General features: G+C 41.6%; 1 protein-coding gene across 5 annotated transcripts; it reads left to right on the top strand.

Moving 5' to 3' along the window:
- The first annotated feature begins 455 nt into the window (after positions 1–455).
- Positions 456–19,270, top strand: LOC100705406 (ubiquitin-conjugating enzyme E2 E1). Of its 5 annotated transcripts, none has more exons than XM_003443151.3 (6): positions 456–612; positions 2,688–2,871; positions 6,960–7,010; positions 11,734–11,866; positions 15,291–15,438; positions 18,988–19,270. In XM_003443151.3, exons 2-6 carry the CDS (start codon positions 2,717–2,719, stop codon positions 19,083–19,085), a joined length of 585 nt encoding a protein of 194 aa, XP_003443199.1. In that variant the 5' UTR covers positions 456–612; positions 2,688–2,716; the 3' UTR covers positions 19,086–19,270. The 5 variants fall into 5 exon arrangements, with proteins under 5 accessions (XP_003443199.1, XP_005472933.1, XP_005472935.1 ...); XM_005472876.4 differs by having other exon boundaries at positions 467–608; XM_005472878.4 differs by lacking the exon at positions 456–612 and adding an exon at positions 838–973.
- Positions 19,271–20,730: the final 1,460 nt, after the last annotated feature.

Below are 20,730 nucleotides of genomic sequence, written 5' to 3'. Positions count from 1 at the left end.
TTTTCATGGAATAATAAGGCAAAGGCCCATGTATGAAACTACTTCTGGGTCAACTGCTTTTAAGCCTCTAAAGCGGGAGTGTGTATAAAATTCAGTACTTTCGTTAAACCCCTTAAAATCAACCTGGAAGCCTGCACTTGACTCCACAGTTACTGGTGTGCAGGAGCAAAGACAAACGCAGTGTCATTGTCCAAATTTGTATCGCCCTGACTGTGTAATCCTGCATTCAGGATTTTGCCCAAGCTTAAAATGAAAAATTAAATGCTTTAATGAATGTGCTGATTAATTAAAGGTGCAGTAATGATGGCTGCAACTGAGCCCACTTTAAGATATTCCTCCTGTTTCTAGAAATACTGAATCAACTGCCTGCTTGTTTTCTAATCATTACTCTTTCTTTTTGTGTACTGAGGTAGACTGGAACCCCCCAAATTAAACTTTTTTTTATTATGTAACTTGCGTGAAGCACTCGCTGTAGGCCTGTCCTGTTTCCAGAGTAGGACCGGTGCCGTTCAGCCCACTGCTGCCGCGGTAGGCTACTTCCGTTCCGCAGAGGGCGACAAGCACCAGCCAGCTAGCCTCTACTGTGGCGGAGGTCCAGACACAATAGAGTGGGTAAGTTTTATTAGCGAATAAAAATGGCTTAATGTCATTTATTTATCAGACTCGTGTGAACTGTCTGCATCTGTCCTTGTGTGTTTTCAGTCGAAGTCGATGGTTTAAAAAGAGAGGAGCACACGAACGAGAAGGTCGCGGTTATCACTTAGTCGCACGGAAAACGGGCTCCGACTATGTGCTGGAGCGCAGCTGTTGCTCCCGGCTAGTGCCTGACGTGTTTAATGTTTCACTCTCAAACTGACACCCTTCATACGACAAGTTTGATATACGAAAACGCGACCATGTGTGGTGCTACACAACCCGACGTTTAAATGTATATTACTGTAGAAGGCCAGAGTCTTTGCTAGTTGAAGTTGGGGTAAGTGAGGAGATCTGCGGGGATGAGGGGGGGGCGTTAGCGGGTAGCATTAGCTTTGCTCATGAAGAAGAGGTGGAGGTGGAGGGTGTCACCACAGGGATAAACTTAAAATCATCTGATTTTTTTTAGCATTGAATCCACGAAAGACATACTCAGCTTCTTGGCACTCGTTTCGGAGTGCGCATATCGCTAGCCAGCTAGCTTGCTGGTCTGCTAACCTTAGCGTCACGGAAAACGTTAGCTAACGTTAAATCAGCATTGGCAAACGGCTTTGTTTGCGCCACCTCCTCTCCCACACGCGTACCCCTACAACCTGAACAGACGAGCAGGTAGTCGGTAAATATTGCTCACATTTACGTGTTGTCTTTGTTGACTTATTACGTAACCTAAATTACTTCGACTACATTCACTTGATCGAGTCGAAGCGACGTTTTCGCGAAACAGAGTTCGCTTAAATCGAAAGATTTCAGCCGCAGCGAAACGTTCGCATCACGCCGCGTCTCGAAAACCGATCAGCTGGTGTTCTCCTGAGGCCACCGTCGATCCGAGACGGAAGAGCAGCTTAATTACGCCCTTTGAGGGCAGCTGGAGCTGAACGGTTCGTCTTGGCCTCGCATTTGGTGAGAAAACTCCACGAGGCTGCTGTTAAATAGTCCGAACACTTTCACTTCGTTTTGCTGATCACCTTTCCTTCGAACCCCCCCCCCGGATAGGAGTGCGTAATAAAAGGACAGAGGATGTTGCTGAGGTCGTCCTTCTGTGAAACTACAATGTCCAGAAGATGGACTTCAAAATACACAGATAGCCCGTGAAGTGAAACCAATTCCCATCAGCGATCCAGGACAAATCTGACCTTTATAAAGACAAAGAGTCTGCGTTAACTTGCTTGACAGAGCTCTGTGACTATAGCTGTTATTTCTGAGCATTTAAAAATTAAATTTAAGCTTGAGTACAACAGACTAAAAAAATGCCAGGAAAACTGTGCTTAAGACACTTTTATGCTTCAGTAAATAAAACACAAAAAATATATTTTATCATCATTTAGGTGATTTATTTTTCTAATTTTACTTTCCATAAGTTGTATTGGTCAATTAAAAATGAACAAATTCTTGAGACCGCAATGAGATTTTGTGGTACAATATCAAACATCAAATCTACTTTAGATCATTCTGAAGTTTAGAAAAGCTAAAACAGAAAATGTTGGCGGCTGTAGCTCAGGGGGTAGAAGAGGTCATGAGATATTAACACCAAGTTCACATTCTGTTAGATAGAAAGCACTTAAGCATAGAAAAAAAGTGCTTGTGTGAATAGGTGAATGAGGCATGTTATATAAAGTGCTTTGAATGCTTCAGTAGAGTAGAAAAGTGCTCTATAAGAACCAGTCTATTTACCAGAACTAGTAATACTTTTATATATAGTCTTTGTTCAGACTTGGTTATGAGCTTCTTTCTTCTTATAAAGGATGGTCTGGCGTCTCCTCTGCTTCACTATTTGGAGAATTCAGTCAATTCTTGTTAAGTCTGCCATACATTGACATAAAAAACCTTCAGCTGCAAATGAAGGTGGCTTAAAGCTCTATTTTTCTTCCTCAATCCTCCGCTACTTTTCTAAACATTCACATGGAATAATAATAATAAATGGCTGCTTGGAGGTCAAACTAACAAATGCCCCATTTAGAAATGACTCTGAATCTGTTCGGCTTTCCACCTTTTAGGTTCCGGCTCTTCTCCAAACCAAACCGGTATGTCGGATGAAGACTCCCGTGCCAGCACCAGCTCTTCGTCATCACCGCCTTCCTCCAGCCAGACCAGACAGAAGGACACTTCTTGCAAGAAGAAACGGGAGAGCAAAGCCAGCATGAGCAAGAACTCCAAGCTGCTTTCCACCAGCGCTAAACGGTAAAAAACCTAAACCATGAATCAGAAGTATCTCAAGGACATCCCCGTAATTCTCTTTAATCTCAATAATTTTATTTTATGGGGGTTTTCTGTGTTAACAAAAATTCTGTTGGTTTATTTTTAGGGGTAAATTTTAATATAATTTATAGGAAGAAGTCCATTAGAGACATGGGTTTCAACAGGCCACAAGATTGTCTTTTAGCACTTCCCTTTTCTCTTCTGTTTGTGTGTGTGTGTATGTGTGTCTGTCCATATATATATATATATATATATATATATATATATATATATATATATGAAAAAAAACACCCAGCACGCCCTGCGGGCGGTTTATCCTTCAAGCTCGGGTCCTCTACCAGAGGCCTGGGAGGTTGAGGGTCCTGCGCAGTATCTTAGCTGTTCCCAGGACTGCGCTCTTCTGGACAGAGATCTCCGATGTTGTTCCCGGGATCTGCTGGAGCCACTCGCCTAGCTTGGGAGTCACCGCACCTAGTGCTCCGATTACCACGGGGACCACCGTTACCTTCACCCTCCACATCCTCTCGAGCTCTTCTCTGAGCCCTTGGTATTTCTCCAGCTTCTCGTGTTCCTTCTTCCTGATATTGCTGTCATTCGGAACTGCTACATCGATCACTACGGCCGTCTTCTCCTGTTTGTCTACCACCACTATGTCCGGTTGGTTAGCCACCACCATTTTGTCCGTCTGCATCTGGAAGTCCCACAGGATCTTAGCTCGGTCATTCTCCATCACCCTTGGGGGCATCTCCCATTTTGACCTTGGGACTTCCAGGTTATACTCGGCACAGATGTTCCTGTACACTATGCCGGCCACTTGGTTATGGCGCTCCATGTATGCCTTGCCTGCTAGCATCTTGCACCCTGCTGTTATGTGCTGGATTGTCTCTGGGGCATCTTTACACAGCCTGCACCTGGGGTCTTGCCTGGTGTGATAGACCCCAGCCTCTATGGATCTTGTACTCAGAGCTTGTTCTTGTGCTGCCATGATTAGTGCCTCTGTGCTGTCTTTCAGTCCAGCTTTGTCCAGCCACTGGTAGGATTTCTGGATATCAGCCACCTCCTCTATCTGCCGGTGGTACATACCGTGCAGGGGCCTGTCCTTCCATGATGGTTCCTCGCCTTCCTCCTCTTTCTTGGGTTTCTGCTGCCTGAGGTATTCACTGAGCACGCTGTCAGTTGGGGCCATCTTCGTGATGTATTCATGGATGTTTCTTGTCTCATCCTGGACTGTGGTGCTGACACTCACCAGTCCCCGGCCCCCTTCCTTCCGCTTAGCGTACAGCCTCAGGGTGCTGGACTTGGGGTGAAACCCTCCATGCATGGTAAGGAGCTTTCTTGTCTTTATGTCAGTGGCTTCTATCTCCTCCTTTGGCCAGCCTATTACCCCAGCAGGGTACCTGATCACGGGCAGGGCGTAGGTGTTGATGGCCCGGATCTTGTTCTTACCGTTCAGCTGACTCCTCAGGACTTGCCTGACCCTCTGCAGGTACTTGGTGGTTGCAGCTTTCCTAGCGGCCTCTTCATGGTTCCCATTCGCTTGCGGGATCCCCAGGTACTTGTAACTGTCCTCTATGTCTGCAATGTTGCCTTCTGGTAGTTCAATTCCCTCAGTTCTGACTACCTTCCCTCTCTTTGTTACCATCCGACTACACTTCTCCAGTCCGAACGACATTCCAATGTCATTGCTGTATAGCCTGGTAGTGTGTATCAGTGAATCGATGTCTCGTTCACTCTTGGCATACAGCTTGATGTCATCCATGTACAGGAGGTGGCTGACAACTGCTCCGTTCCGTAGTCGGTATCCGTAGCCAGTCTTGTTAATGATCTCACTGAGGGGGTTCAGGCCTATGCAGAACAGCAGTGGGGACAGAGCATCTCCTTGGTAGATCCCGCACTTGATGGTGACTTGTGCTATGGGCTTGGAGTTGGCCTCTAGTGTTGTACGCCACATCCCCATTGAGTTCCTGATGAAGGCTCTTAGGGTTCTGTTGATCTTATATAGTTCTAGGCATTCCAGTATCCAGCTGTGGGGCATTGAGTCATAGGCCTTCTTGTAATCAATCCAGGCTGTGCACAGGTTGGTCAGTCTGGTCTTGCAGTCTCGGCTGACTGTTCTGTCTACCAGTAGCTGGTGTTTTGCGCCTCTGGTATTCTTGCCAATCCCTTTCTGTGACCCGCTCATGTATTGACCCATGTGCCTGTTCATCTTAGCCGATATGATGCCTGACAGGAGCTTCCATGTAGTACTGAGGCAGGTTATTGGTCGGTAGTTGGATGGGACCGGTTCCTTCTTGGGGTCCTTGGGGACCGTCCGACCTTCGGTTAGCCATTCCGGGTGTCTCTCGTTAACTAGCAGCTGGTTCATTTGTGCTGCCAGACGTTCGTGGAGTGCAGTCAGCTTCTTCAGCCAGTAGGCGTGAACCATGTCGGGCCCTGGTGCTGTCCAACTCTTCATACTGGAGACCCTTTCTTGGATATCTGCCACTGTGATGGTTACTGGACCCTGTTCAGGGAGGTTGCTGTGGTCTGCCCTCAGATCCACTAGCCACTGAGCATTGCCGTTATGGGTTGCGTCCTTCTCCCATATGCTCTTCCAGTATTGCTCCGTCTCCAGCCTTGGTGGTGCTGTTCTCTTATTGTTCCCTTGCTACAGTGGCAGTGGGCAAGATACTAACCCCTGTTTGCCTACTGGTGGTGGTCAGAGGGCCCGGTGGCGCCTGTGTCCGGCAGCCTCGCCTCTGTCAGTGCGCCCCAGGGCAGCTGTGGCTACAATGCCAGTGTGTGACTGAATGTAGTGTAAAGCGCTTTGGGGTAGAAAAGCGCTATACAAATGCAGGCCATTTACCATTCTATCTCTCTGGTGTACCTCCTCAAGCGGCAGTTTCCAAGGCCTCAGGTATGGACAGCTTGCTGTATTTCTTATGCACCTTCTTTGTCGCGCCTTTCTGCAACTCCGTTAGTTGGCTAACCTCCCTTCGTGCTACTTTGATCTTGCCCTCTAGCCTCCTTCTCCTTGTGGCTGTTCAACTTGTAGCCAAGGATCTCACTGATCACTGCTGCCATAGTGTAGATCAGCTTGTTAGTGTCGGTAATCGTGGTTGTAGGTATCGTCCGTAGTGCTGCATTAACATCATCTAGCAGACCTTCTGAGGGTACTTCACGTAACCGGCTACGGGGGATCCAGGTTTCAAGCTTGGCCATGATCCTATCTTTCAGGTCAGTTCCTCTCGCGCTCAACGATCCTTCTCCTATCGCACTTGGGGCTATGTACCCAATCTCGGGTGGGGGTGATGATATCTCCCCCCTGACCTGGCGTCCTGACTCCTCCTTGCCGTAGCATTTTTTTTTATGTTGTACCTCGTCAATCTCTAGCTGTGATAGCAGTCCCTTCTTTCGAATGTTGGAACACTGAGCTACTAGTTGTTTCGCCGTCATTGTGGATGTTGGGTATCGAAGAATCCATAGTGGCTCATCCTATTCATGTAACCCCTTCCGCCAGGGTTACTTGCGTAGTAGCATTCCAACAACGCCCTGTTTTCATCATTCATCATTTCATCATTCTTGTTCCAGTAGCCCACTTGTCGTCAGGGTGCCCTGGTTCCTCAACACCTGACGCGGACCTTGTTGATCCGGGCGACGTCCGAGCCGGCATGCCGTCATATTTATCTGTCTCGCTCATGTCTGCGGTAGGCTTGCTTAGCATAGGGGGTCTAGCCTTAGGACCCTTACTGGATACAGACGCCCCAGGCAGGAATTGAACTTGCGATCCTCCACTCCAAAGGCGTGTAGTCTAACCACTACGCTATCCAGCTGTATGTGTGTGTGTATATATGTATATCTCTCTCTCTCTCTCTCTCTCTCTCGCTCTCTCTCTCTCTCTCTCTCGCTGCACTTTCAGTCTCACTTTCACCAGCACTTGTTCTTTTACACAAGGGATTGTAGCAGAAATTGCATTAATTAATCCCCAAGTGAATATGTAAATTTCACATTTAAATAAGAGGGTCTGAGTTGTAAATTCTGTGATTTCTGGAGTAATTATTACTGTAACTGATTATTTCTTTGATGTGCAGGATTCAAAAAGAGCTGGCTGACATTACACTGGACCCTCCGCCAAACTGCAGGTGGGTTTCACTCTGTACCACATGTCAATTATCTACCTAGCTCCGTTGTTAATAAAACCTATCACTATATTTTTTCTCAGATACCAGCTGCTGTAATATACAATACAGAGCAATACTGTGGTCAAATCCAGATCATAATTACAATGGTTAAAAAAATTTTCAGAATTTGTTCGCTGTGGAGATAAAATATGGCGTTTTTAAAATCTAAAACAAATAATTGGCTGCTGTTTTCAGGATATTCCTTATATTTTAAACCTGTGTACATTCCTAAAAAGCATTGCAGGGTTATTTCTCCTGAATTCACAAAGTTGCTGCACTGAGTTTATTTAGAGCTCAGCTTATAAGGTCAGGTCAAGATGCTGGGTCTAGTTGGGAAACATAATTTTCATCATTTACTTAGAATATTATGAAATGTAGATATGTGGGTTTTTGCTGCATGTCGTGGATGTCTCCATAACCAAACGTATTTATTCACCGACTTAGAGCACCAATAGGGGAAATGCAAAGTTAGACAAATTAGTGCATATTTAATGAACTTGGGCTACTAATGCAAAAAAGTCTTTGTGTAAGTAATCAGCTTGGGAAGTCTGATATTTATTCATTTTTTAAGCAAATATTAGAGTCCAGTTAAAATGAATTCCATCATGTGCACATTTTAAGGCTGTTTTCACAAACTGTCTCTTGCTCTGATCCCGAAATCTTTTCTTCAGCAGCTCTTAGGTCCACCAGGCTTAGCAGTAGTATTCCTGTGTATACACTCAGAGCTTTGGATGGAAAGTGTGTTCTTTTAATACCTACAATTTGATTTATTAAGCATTTTACTCATGAAACAGTGAAAATTGATTTTTTTCTGACTGAAGACTGAGGTTTCTGATTTATGGAGAGATGGGATATCCAGAGTTTTTAAATTCCAATATCTGAACATTACCCAGTGTTCATATATCTGTATTTAATGCATACTTGCATGCATTTTTATATTTGCATATTTAAACACAAACATTTCAGTGAGCTTGTAATGATTAATGTAATTAATCATGTAAATTTTTTGTAATTACTAAATATTAGTTTCTAACTAAAAATGTCTAAACATATACAGTACATAAGGACTCAGTAATTTCTTTCTCATATAATCTTAACTACAGATCATCACTTTAGACACTTTACAAACTGCACACACACCAATCCACTTTTAATCTTTTTTATGAGATATTTTAAATTAACAGTCAGTATTCTAAATATACCAGTTCAGATTCTCAGGGAAAAAGTAGTGATTATTTAATAACGTAGTCATTAAATGATAAAAGTAGCAATGCACTGCTGTGATCGGAAAGACTGTGCTTAAAACTGACATGTTTGAGTTTAGCCTTTGCCTGCAGTGTCCTCAGGCAAATCACTGAGCCCCACCGCACTCCAGGTGGCTGTTCGGCAGCTGCATCTGACCTTTGACCTCTCTCTGAAAGGAGGGAGAGAGGGAGAGGAATCTGTCCCACTGTGGCTCAGCAGATCAGACAAACAACCTCAGGCTACAGACCATCACACAAATGAACACTGTCTGGATGTTTGCAGATAAATGAAAGAAACAGGAATTGGTGTCAGTTCACAGCCACAGTCCTAAAAGAAACGGCGGTTTCTGCTTTGACTTCAGTTGTTACTGCTGCCACTTTTCAGAAAACAGCTCCTTCAGGCATCAGACAGAAACTGGCCACTTTCAAGTTGTTGCCTCTACCTGATTCTCACTTCTGTAGATGTCCAGCTGTTTTCAGACATTTTACAGACAGGAGAATGAGGTCAGGATATTTCTCACAGATGCTCCTTTCTCACATGTGGCGAACAGCAGAAAATGGTCCCCTTCAGGCATGTTCACATTACTAGACGTGCCATGTGTTTAGAAAAGTTTCAGCCTGTTTACTAAATCAGACTGTTGGCCGCAGGGATGCGCGCAGACATTTATGTAATAGTCACCTAAAACTCGTGTGTATTTTTTTTTTTCTCTTTTAATTGTTCAGTAATTTAACAAGTTTAGAAGCCACTGCAGATGTTGTCTATGTTGTGAAGGCAGGAAGCATTATAAGAGCTGTTTATCGTTTGTTTTAATCCTGGCACAGAATCATCAAACGAAGATAATCTTTGAGTTTTTATTGGAATTAATCTGCAGTGAGCTCTGAAACAAAAGGATAACGGCTTCATAAATAAGTTTGTGATGTTCAGTTGAATTTTACACAGTGGTATTTTTTTATTTTGTTATACAGTATATTGCAGTGGGTTTTATTTAAATCAAGAACACATCTGTGTTGGTATTAGCAGAAAATAGCTTTTAGTACTCAAAACTAGCTGTTGCCTTAACTTGTGACTTTTACGTAGTGAAGAAAAGGCAGAAGAAAAGTCTCTCTTTTCTTTCTTTCTTTTTTTTTTTAAACAGGTGACTTAAGGCAAGGTGCAGCCTGCTGAATTGTTGGTTGATTTTTGGCCTGTGCAATCTGAGCTAATAATTCAGTATTATCTGCCTGTTACAGGTGACAAGTTCACATCTTATTCTACAAATCACGTTTTCAGGCCAAATCCACCTCGTTATACAATGAGAATATTTAAAATGGTCTTAAAAGTTAATATAGCTTGGAGCTCATGGTAGAGTAGCTGGCCCTGCCACTTCCTGTCCAATAAGGTCATTCTAGTTTAAACAGCACTGCGACTGTTTCAAAGGTCCTTTTTGAAGACACTTTATAGTGCAAACATGATAGCCATCCTGCTGTTTTCAAACTATGCACCACCTTGTTTTAACCCATAAAAGAGGGAGGTGGAGTCCAGTTATCTTAGTCCAATATAGCTCAAATAAGTCATATCCTATATGACGGCAACATTAATGTCTCATAAGGGTGCTACTTTAAGCTGATTAGCAGTGTGGAAAGAGACTTATAATTCGAATTCATCCACTTGAAAGTCAGAGCCTTTCATCTATCACATTTGCTGTTATATCTTTTAACATCCTGATAATTAGTCCAGACGGTGCTCCCTGGATCAATATCCCATGTTGTCGTTGGCAGTGGAGCTCTGTGCTAACCTTGATTAAAAGTGAACAGAAGAGCGCAATATCTAACCCTACCCAGCGTCCCCGCTGCACCACAGGAGCTTTCAATCAATACTGATATTATGGCTCATAGCGATGAACCCTGAGGGGTTCACGGCCGCATGTTCTGCATGTCAGAGGGATAAAGGCTGGGCTGCTTTGAGGAAAAATCAATACAGATTACAGATCATGAGGCAGAGACGCATCACTGGGGATTTGCTTTCAACTCTGGCATCTTCTGAATGATGCTCAAGGGAAAAAGCTTCAACTCTCCATGTTTAAAGAAAAATATACAACAAGTACAGTGCTTCTCTTTTTGGTCCAGTGGTTCTTAATGGAATTTACAGATGTTTCCCAGACGTGTCACGTGTAGGGAAGTCGTGAAGTTGCAGTTTTCAAGAGAGAACATCTAAATGAATGAATTTGCTGAATGTGTGTGATTTTTTTTTTTTTTTTTTTTTTTTTTTTTTTTTTTTTCCCCCCCCAAACTTCTCATCGTCTTATGTTTTCCTCTGTTCTTCTTTCCCATTTTCTCCTCCTCCATTACTTCCTTCCTCTTCTTCTCCTCCAGGCACAGTCTATTACCTGGCACATTTTTACTGCTAGTATGTTAAACCTTCACTGTAACTGAGTGTTTCAGCTACAAATTTTTCAAATTGGAGAATGTAAATTAGTGTCAGCATTGATGAATGCTGACACTAATTATATGAGGTTCATATGCATGTAGCTTTTTTCTCTCTCCTTTTCTCTGGGCAGCAGCTGGAGAGTTATAAGTAAGATGACTGTTAGTAAGACAAAAATATGCTTTTAACATGGTTAGGAGTGACTCTTGAAGAGGTTTCTGTCATATTTCAGGCTTGCTTATAGAACAGAATGATTGGCTGTGCATCAGACGTTAGCGAGGGAGGTCGCTGCCTGTGCAGCTACCTTTGAAAAAATCCGGATACTATACTAATGGCCATTAAAACCAGATCCTTACTCATATAGATGTTAGAACTAATTGCTAAGGTTACAGGAGGTGTCTTCAAATGTCGTTTTTATGGGGGGAGGTTTACTTTGGGTGGGATTTCCCTTTAATGGCCCAATGCTGTCGAATTCAAAACGTGGCGTTTATCATCAGCTTTAGTTTAGCTCCTTTCTGACGCCTTCTTCGGTGTGCTGCCAGTAAACGTGAATTGTACTGTGATTCATTGTGTTTTATACACACAGTACGTGAATGAATGTGACTTTCATACTGTAGTACACACTGCTTTGATCACTGCCACTGATGCACATCCACTGTGCAGCTTGTAATCTACAGTCTGTGTGTGGGTGTCTTTTTTTTCTTTTCTTTGTGTCTTTCCTCCCTTTCTGACTTCATTTGCGTCGGTGTGTCTGCTCTGTGGATGCCCTGTTTGCAGATGAGATTTGTATCGGCAAAGCTTTTTCCCCTCCTTCGTTATTATTGATGTAGTATGATAAACACCAGAGATGACCGACAAAGATTAGAACTTTCATTCTTTAAAATGTGACTCATGGCACAGCAGCAAATAAATATTGTATTTTAGGCTTATGTGGGTGGTGCAATGAACTAAATGCATCTTGATGTTTTCAGAATATTTTTGTGGCTTCACCAGAACATAAATCCAGTTTAAGTGAATTTAATCCTTCTGATTGCAGTGCTGGTCCAAAAGGAGACAATATCTATGAGTGGAGGTCGACCATCCTGGGACCGCCGGGCTCTGTGTACGAGGGAGGCGTCTTCTTCCTAGATATCGCCTTCACACCCGACTACCCCTTTAAACCCCCCAAGGTACTGATACACAATACTAGAACCTCATGTCTGTTAACTGTACCTCAGAAGCAGGCAACAGGTGTTTGGAGTGAAACTGTTTCAGCTGCAGGGTTTTAGATAACATCAAATCGAGTTCGAGGACTATATCCGTGATTTAAAAGACAAGTTGTACTATGTTTAACCCAAAAGTTGGGAGGTTGGGTTATTAAATGTAGCAAAACAAACAGATGTCACCTGATATAAAAGTAGTTCAGCATAATGGTGTAAAGTTTGACAGTGCAGGGTTGGGGAAAAAAACATCTGTTTTCTCAAGTCAGTACATCTGTTACGTTGAGAAAACAGATGTGTTACTTTATAAAGAATCAGTTTTGCTTATCAGATACCAAAACAGAGCAATATTAGCTACACATTTGATCGTTTCTTATCAAGAATATATTTATTTCAAACAGCAGGAAAAGTAGAAATGTACAGTCTGCTTCTTTTAATAAGCACGCACATGTCAAAGGGATTTTTTTCTCATAAATAATTTCCAGAAAAAAGGGAAACAAACAATTAAGAAAAAACTGTTCACATTCACTTCCAGTTAAATCTCCATCCCCACACTGTTCCAAAAACACGTCGGTGTTTATTTATGTTTTCAGTTCAGTTTCATATTGCTTCCAGTGTGGGCTTGATTCTTTCACTTTATTTTCTCCTGTGGTTTTACTTCAGTTTTTACGCATTCATTGTAATAAATCTTCAGAAATATATTAGACATAGAATAGTTTAAATTTTTACTTAGTCTAATTAAAATGTTTTTCACATCTAGTTTTAGTTATGTTTGCTAACCTCTCACTGAGACACTGTACAGTTTCATAACACCATGATACAGGACTTTACAAGAAATATGTTGTCTCATTTAAAAAAATACAAATCCTGACACAGATGGGCACTGTGGTTTTCAGTCATTACTCAAAAAGCAGTACCGTATCGTCTGTTGGTCTTTTTTTTTTTTAAGCTGCAGATTTTGTGCTTCATTGCATGTTGATGAGAGGTTTTAGCGTTATAAAAGCTCTGTAGTACACACGATTTTCTGACAACCAGTCCTATGAATGTGAAAATCACCATTTTATTTTTAAAACGAAATGATGCTCCAAGCTTCAGTAAAACTTAGCTTTATTCTTTGTTAGCGACGGTGAATAAAATCATAGATCTCTTAAGAGAAAACACGCCCTCCCTGAGCACACAGTATTAAATATGTTATAGAATACATATTCAAATAGCACAAAAAAGCCTTCAGCTCCACTCCCACACACAACACACAAAACAAACACATTGTAAAACCTTTTGTTTGCCAGCTTGCTTTTTACCGAGACCTTCTTGCTTTTGTAACAACACAGCAGCTCATGATGGCCACATTTAACCTCTAAAATTACAGCCTAATTATCCCAAACACGCTTAAAAAAAAGAAAAAGGAAAAAAAAGAGTGGATTCAGTCCAGTTTTCTGGGAAATCTGTGCTTCTACTTTCCAATTTGAGCATTTATGTGTTATTCTTTTTCTTTTGTGTTAATGCTAATGTTTGCAATTTCATGTTTCCTAAATGGAAGCGTTTTCTTTTCCCATCATAAAACTGCTTCAGCTGCTTACTCTGGATCAGCATCACACATTTACAGAATTTACAATGACTGGACAAGTGGTTCATTTTTTTTTCCCCAGAGGATTATTCGAACGAATTAAGCAGCACTTTGTAACATACACACTCATAGCGGTGACGGTGAAAACTCCCATCCCAGTGGATGTGTGTAGTTTCATCAAGACAGTTTCCCAGTGGAATGAAACAAAACAAATACATGGTAAAAAGCCCAAACAGCAGTGGGAAACGGCCTGTTCTGATGGGATTACAAATAAAGTAAGAAACCACCACAAAATATTAAATGATGTTAAAAATGTACTAATTAAAAACTGAAGAATAGCCCTTATACTTAATTGACCCATTTATTACAAGTATTTTTAATAAAATGAACATCTGGTCTGTATGTTTGAGTAAAATGTATTTTGTTATGTAAATATCAACAGGAAATTGTCCTGTTAAACAAAAGCAAAAGTGAAGATTAAACGTAAGCACATTTCTGATAATCACAGCGTTTTTACTATTCGTGTCTGTGTAGGTGTAGTTTTTCTTTGGGGTTTGTGGTTAGGGACACTTTACGCAACAATTTTGAATTTCGTACCTTTGCTTCTTCAGTTCATGATGGAAATATGAATTCATGTAAAAAGAAAACACATATACTGGCTGTTTTCATAAGTCAGTTATTTGAGGAGAAAATGTTATGACCATGCAAGTGAGTCAGTAAAAATTGGTCATCGTCTTTTAACTGAACCTCAGACTCCCAGATTTTTTTTTAAAACAATAATTTAAAAGTCATGCAATATTTTACCTTCATACTATGAAAAAATCAAGATACAGGCCCTCAAAGTACACAAATAATTACTTTATTCATGGTTAGATGATGAGCCTGGTGTCAAATGTTGATCAAAATGAGACATCTCAGAAGTTCTGTTCTGAGCAGTCACCTATTCATCCTGGTGACACAACCTGTGAAAGCTTTCCAGTGAATTATAATAGAATAGAAGAGTATCAGTGCTGGTTTCTATTCCTCTACACTACACACATTGAGTTATTGCAGTTTTGCTACTGAACAAAAGTAATCAAGGAAAAAAACAACAACATTAATGGTTTAGATTGTGACACTTTAGGCGGGTGTAAAATTGATTGGGGGAGGGTTTCTGGTCCAAAAGCATTGTCATTGAACCCTGGTGGGGTTCTCTGTGTTTCCTGTCATTTATTTTTTTAGTCTTAAATTATATTTGTAATATCTGTGAGAAGTGATGCAGCATGATAAATACCAGAGATGACCAACTGAGACAAAAACAGATTATCATTCTTGGAAATCTTGAGTCACGCTACAGTAGCAGTGTTTTTGTCTCATTGGGGGGAAAAATGAGTATTAGACATTGTACGCTGAGGTGAAAAGGACTCAAATTTCCTCCAAATGTTTTCCACACTTCACTTGTTCCACAATAAGTTTGCATTCAGTTTTGACACGGAACATTTACTGTAAATGACTCACTGTTTATGGCTGATTGTTGTACTGATAAGGAGAAGTGAGGTTTCCTTCCAAGGCAGTTAAGAGGACGTACTTCTTTTCAGCCACTAGGGGGCTTTTGTCTACTAAAGAGGTTTCACTGCAGTCCAACACTGACTGAAATTCTCTACACATAACAAATATTTTGTCATATCTTGAGCTGTGTGAGTGCTTCATTTTGTTTTTAATAACACATGTGAAAGTGATCAATATAGGAGTGTTTGTACTGTGTTCTGCATTTCACTGCATGTTTTTTTTTGTTTTTTTGGTTTTTTTTTAAATAGTGTTTTTCATGCAGGATCTTTGTGTCTGCAGGTAACTTTCCGTACCAGGATCTATCACTGCAACATCAACAGTCAGGGGGTGATCTGTCTGGACATCCTGAAGGACAACTGGAGCCCCGCCCTCACCATCTCCAAGGTGCTGCTGTCCATCTGCTCCCTGCTCACAGACTGTAACCCAGGTAAGACATGCACGCTGATGAAAGCTGCATCATTTGAGTACTTAGAAAGCAAACATGTATTTTTGTAACCGCTGTAACATCTGACAATTACTCATTAAGAAACATGGATTTATTTAAATGCAATCTGATGCTTATGAAAAACAAAGGCAGTGAAGGGAAAACTGGGTCATCCAGGCTTGGGCCAGCAGGTGTTTGTTTTTGTTTTTTTTTTTATTGAAAAACTTTATTCATTGTTTATGGTGTAGATTTAACTTAAAAGTATAAATCCTATATGTAGCGTCTTCACGTAACGTAGAGCAGTGGTCCCCAACCCCCAGGCCACGGACTGGTACCGGGCCGGGAGAGTTGAGGCTCGGGCGTGAAATTTATGGTTTTAGGGTTTTTATCGTTACCTCTGTTTCCCTGGGTCTTTTCCCATGTTGTAGTTGTGTGTCTTATTTTGAAAGAAATAATTACACGTTACCATAGCGACCAGGGAGCATTACGGGGCAGAGAGGACGATGTTACTCTCGATGGGGTTAGCACATTTCAGGAGGACGCTGCTAATAAAATTACACATTTACACAGTGAATTCACATTTATTATTATATTTACGAAATACCACAGTTTTTGTCTTGGTCGTATCATTTTATTTTGTTGTATTTATCTGCGACACCTTTAAAGGCCGGTCCGTGAAAATATTGTCTGACATTAAACCGGTCCGTGGTGCAAAAAAGGTTGGAGACTGCTGGCGTAGAGTAATGGAAGCGGCGGCATTAAAGACAGACTGGTCTTCAAAACACTGTCCTGCTACTCTGAGCTGTAGTGAAACTGAGAAGTGCAACACAAACAGGAGGAGGGAAGAGGAAAACTTGCACCTTTTTGAAAACATGTTGGCTGAGACCTGAGGCTTTTAGTTTGAAGGTGAACCTTTTCCATTTCCAGTTTGTAAAACTTCAGGTTTTACCACCACTCAGCTAATCATTAGCAAGTATTTGCAGACAAACTTGGAAAAACTACAGGTAACCATGGCAATTCGCCACCAACTGTCACATTCAATATGGCGGACAACTCATGAGCAATGCCTGCATCACATAAGATAAGATGATAAGATAAGATGACCTTTATTAGTCCCACAGGTGGGAAATTTGTTTTGTTACAGCAAAGTTATGTAGCAGAAATTAGAAAACACTGGAAAGCAATAAAATACAATAAAATAAAATCCCATATACAATAGAATAAAATAAAATAGAATAATATATACAATAGAATAAAATGGAAATACAAATACTATATACAACTGAGTAGGAAAATACAAAAATACAACTTTGTCAGAAAAAGAATTGCACATATAGCAGTCTTATTGCACATGTGTGGGTTTGTGTGTTTGATCAGCTGCAAAAGTCTTTATTGTGGAGTCTGACAGCAGTGGGGAGGAAAGACCTGCGAAATCTCTCCGTCCCACACCGTGGGTGCCGCAGTCTCCCACTGAAGGAGCTGCTCAGTGCTGTCACAGTCTCATGCATGGGGTGGGAGATGTTGTCCAACAGGGATGACAGCTTAGCCGCCATTCTCCTGTCACTCACCACCTCCACTGGGTCCAGAGGGCATCCCAGAACAGAGCTGGCCCTTCGGATCAGCCTGTTCAGGCTCTTCCTGTCCCCAGCAGAGATGCTGCCGCCCCAGCAGACCACACCATAGAAGATGGCTGAGGCCACCACAGAGTCATAGAAGGTCTTCAGGAGTGGGCCCTCCACTCCAAACGACCTGAGTCTCCGCAGCAGGTACAGCCTGCTCTGCCCTTTCCTGTAGAGGGCGTCTGAGTTATGAGTCCAGTCCAGTTTGTTGTTCAGATGAACACCAAGGTACCTGTAGCTGTCCACAGCCTCGATGTCCATACCTTGGATGTTCAGTGGTTGCAGTGGAGGATGTTTGTGCCTGCGGAAGTCTACCACCAGCTCCTTGGTTTTACTGGCATTGATCTGGAGGTAGTTCAGCTGGCACCAGTCCACAAAGTCTTGAGTCAGTCCTCTGTACTCCTTGTCGTCCCCATCAGTGATGAGGCCGACTATTGCAGAGTCATCAGAGAACTTCTGCAGGAAGCACTGGGTGGAGTTGTGGGAGAAGTCTGCAGTGTAGATGGTGAAGAGGAACGGAGCCAGAACCGTTCCCTGTGGGGCCCCGTACTGCAGACGACCCTGTCTGCAGTACGGGCCCTGTCAGGATCTCCGCTGTCAGCTCTCTTCACTTGTCCCGTCACCGATGTGCAGGTCTCCTGAGGCAGTGAAAAAAAAAAAAAAGTTCATAGTCATTGGAAGCCAAAGGAGTAATTAAAATAAAAAAATTAGATGAATGGCCCTTTCCTAGTGCATGTCACACTGGTTTTATTGGTATCTTGCTTAGTGTGAGACTGAGGAGTCTTTGGTGAATAGCAGCACTGTTGCCAGTCGGCTGCCTCAGGTCACGCATTTTTAAAATAGAGGCGCTGCAAAGTTTTCTTCTTTTTCTCACCCTGCTACAGCAGTCACCATGTTTTGCATTGACATGCGCTGTTACAGTCACACTGTGGGAAACTGATACAAATTTAAGAGTCTGGAGCTCCACATTTACTGCAGGTGGGCGCGTCTCACCGCTGTTTAGACAACCATTCGAATTGATGACCCCGTATTTTTACCACATACCTTCCACAGCTGTGAACTCTGATCTCATGACCCAAAAGCTGCACATTGTAAATGTGGTCAGATTTTATGTGTTCAGCATGCTGCTGCAGGCAGCTAGCATAAAAGTTTTACTCTGATTCATTCACCAGTGAGGAGAACCTGTTTGAAAGACAAGACAGCAGCCGTGTTGTAAAAGAGGGTGTAATTTAGCTTTTATGCAGCATGAAGCATTAAGAAAGAAGGCAGAGTTCAAAGTGAGGTGCAGTTTTAGAAATGTGATGTGAATTCCAGCTGACGGCCCACCTAAACATTTACATGATTTCATAAAATGGAAACATGTGACTTAAAATTGATGGTTTACACAAACTTATCATTTTATTTTTTCCAAAAAAAGGTAAATAGTATGTGTATAAGAGGGACTAATCTTTCAAAATAAGAGCATGAGGACTGTACAGTAGTCAGTGTCACTGAGAAACTGTGCTCAGATCCAAATGTTCAATAATAAAAAAAAAAAAACAACTAAAAAAAAAAACAAACCATTGAAACTGTTTCATTTGCTTCAGGTTTTTGTTTTTGTAGCATACATGCAGAGATCATGAACAAGCAGTTTAGAAATGAGTCTTGAAGTCGTGAATTGTCGCCAATGAGCCTACGAGCTTTTTTTATTTGAACTTTTTAAAGAGACTATCGAACCTTTTCACCCAGCCATGAAGATGCTTCTGGGAGCTCTGAATTTTAATTCCAAACATGGTGGAATGCTAATTTATAACTTAAACTGTCATTTGGGGGTTTTAGATGGCAAATCGGAAGAACAGATTTGAATGTGCTGCACATGCATTCCAGGTGAAATGTTTCTCAAGTAATTTATTCCTATTTATTCTGATTATTCCTGTTTCTTTTGTTCACCCAGCCGATCCCCTGGTGGGAAGCATCGCCACCCAATACACGACTAACAGAGCAGAACATGACCGAACAGCCAAACAGTGGACAAAGCGATACGCCACATAAACCCACAGAGGACGGCAGCAGCAGGAAAAGGAGGAGGGTCGAAGGGTCGCTGGGTTGCTTGTTTTGGGGGGAGGGGGTGTTATTTCTATCTCAGATTTTTAGTACTTTATTGTCTGGTATATTTTTTGCTTCCTGATTAAGTTATCTCCAGAAACGTGGTAATAAAGGAACACAATGGAAAGGAAGTGATGAGTCTCCCTCTTTTTTTTTCTTCTTTTTTTTTAACATTGTATGTGGAATTCAGTTTTCAATTAACAACTCTGTGCATGTTGAAACTTCCGCTGCAAGCATTGTAAAAATATTTGTGAAGACACAAGAATGCATCGTGAAGGATGCCACACACCCGTTGGCATTTATAGCCTAAAAAGAGCTGCCAAAATAAACGAGCTATACAATAAACACAAACACGAGTACAAAGCATAAACTGTAGTAAAGTGAAGGTGTATACACGACTGCAGTACTGACCCTCTTTAAAAACGTACATTAGGGGACTCTGATAGTCAGGCACCCCGTTTAGCTTTTTATGGAGTAATTTAGTTGGAAGTAGATGCTTTTAGTGTTTATATATGCTAAATAAGTGTTTATCTCATCCATAAAAATGCACATTTTTTGTATTTTTACCTGTCATGTATTTGTTTACAGCTGTAAGAAGAGCACCTGCTAACATGCAGGATTTACCAGCCTAGACCCTGGATATACACCCAACAGCTTAGTTTTTTGTTCTTCATGTGCCAGAGAAAAGTAGTGTTTAAGAGAAAGGATGCCTTGTATACCTGAGGGAACATGCTTAATTTTAGTGTTTGTCACTTTGGTGACATGTGACAACCCAACCTGTCCAACAAGGCTTTGATGGCCATGTCTGACACTATGGACGTTTACATGACTGTGAGCCAGCAGCCTTCACAAATTGTTGTCTTTGTATTGTAACACCTGTTCTGAATCTCTTACATCCTGCTCTTGAAGCAAACACAAAAACAGATGGAAACTAAACGGAAGTGAGCAGACACACTCGGGGAAACTACCGAAACTGAATTCAAAACAAAAAGTCAGAATAAAAGAAAAACTGATCTGAAAATACGAAACTACATTAACTCAGTGAGTAATTCAGTTTAGGCCTGTATTAAATCATTTATATCATTAACTGCTTTAGTACATTGCTATGAAGTAGTATTTTTCTTTTTAAACAGACACATAAGTAACATTAAGGTTAACTAAATGAAACTTATAAAGGGTTATATTCAGCCTATGACTCCTGAATAGATTCAAAGAGTTGTGATGTTTTTGAAGTGGTTACTCAATTTAGTTTTAACAAGTGCATCGGGTAGTTTTAACCCCAGGACACGATAATCGCTGTCGGTGACCTCTCACTTAGACCTGGTGTAGGATTTCATACAGAAGTCTGCAGATTGAAATCGGAATCTACAGTACTGTGCAAAAGTCTTGAATTACCACTTATTCTTTTATATTTTGCTTCCAAGGTGCCAGATTCAGTTGTAGTTTTTAAAGCGGTCTGGAGACGTAGTTCTCCAGGCTGTCTGAAGGTCTTTCATAGTTGTTGCTTTTGGACATTGGCTGCTTTTTCACTCGTTTTCAAACCAGTCTTTAAACCTAACTATTTTCAGTTGAATGAGTTTTGCATATCCTG

Source organism: Oreochromis niloticus, linkage group LG11 (assembly GCF_001858045.2).
Source record: "Oreochromis niloticus isolate F11D_XX linkage group LG11, O_niloticus_UMD_NMBU, whole genome shotgun sequence".
In the NCBI taxonomy this organism is placed as follows: Eukaryota; Metazoa; Chordata; class Actinopteri; order Cichliformes; family Cichlidae; genus Oreochromis; species Oreochromis niloticus.
This window is presented reverse-complemented; position numbering and strand designations above follow the sequence as displayed.

Excerpts from the sequence above, each read along its gene's own strand:
- LOC100705406 (XM_003443151.3), top strand. The coding sequence starts at position 2,717 with ATGTCGGATGAAGACTCCCGTGCCAGCACCAGCTCTTCGTCATCACCG. Across the intron at positions 2,872-6,959 it reads CTTTCCACCAGCGCTAAACG|GATTCAAAAAGAGCTGGCTG; the intron begins GTAAAAAACCTA and ends TTTGATGTGCAG. Across the intron at positions 11,867-15,290 it reads ACCCCTTTAAACCCCCCAAG|GTAACTTTCCGTACCAGGAT; the intron begins GTACTGATACAC and ends TTGTGTCTGCAG.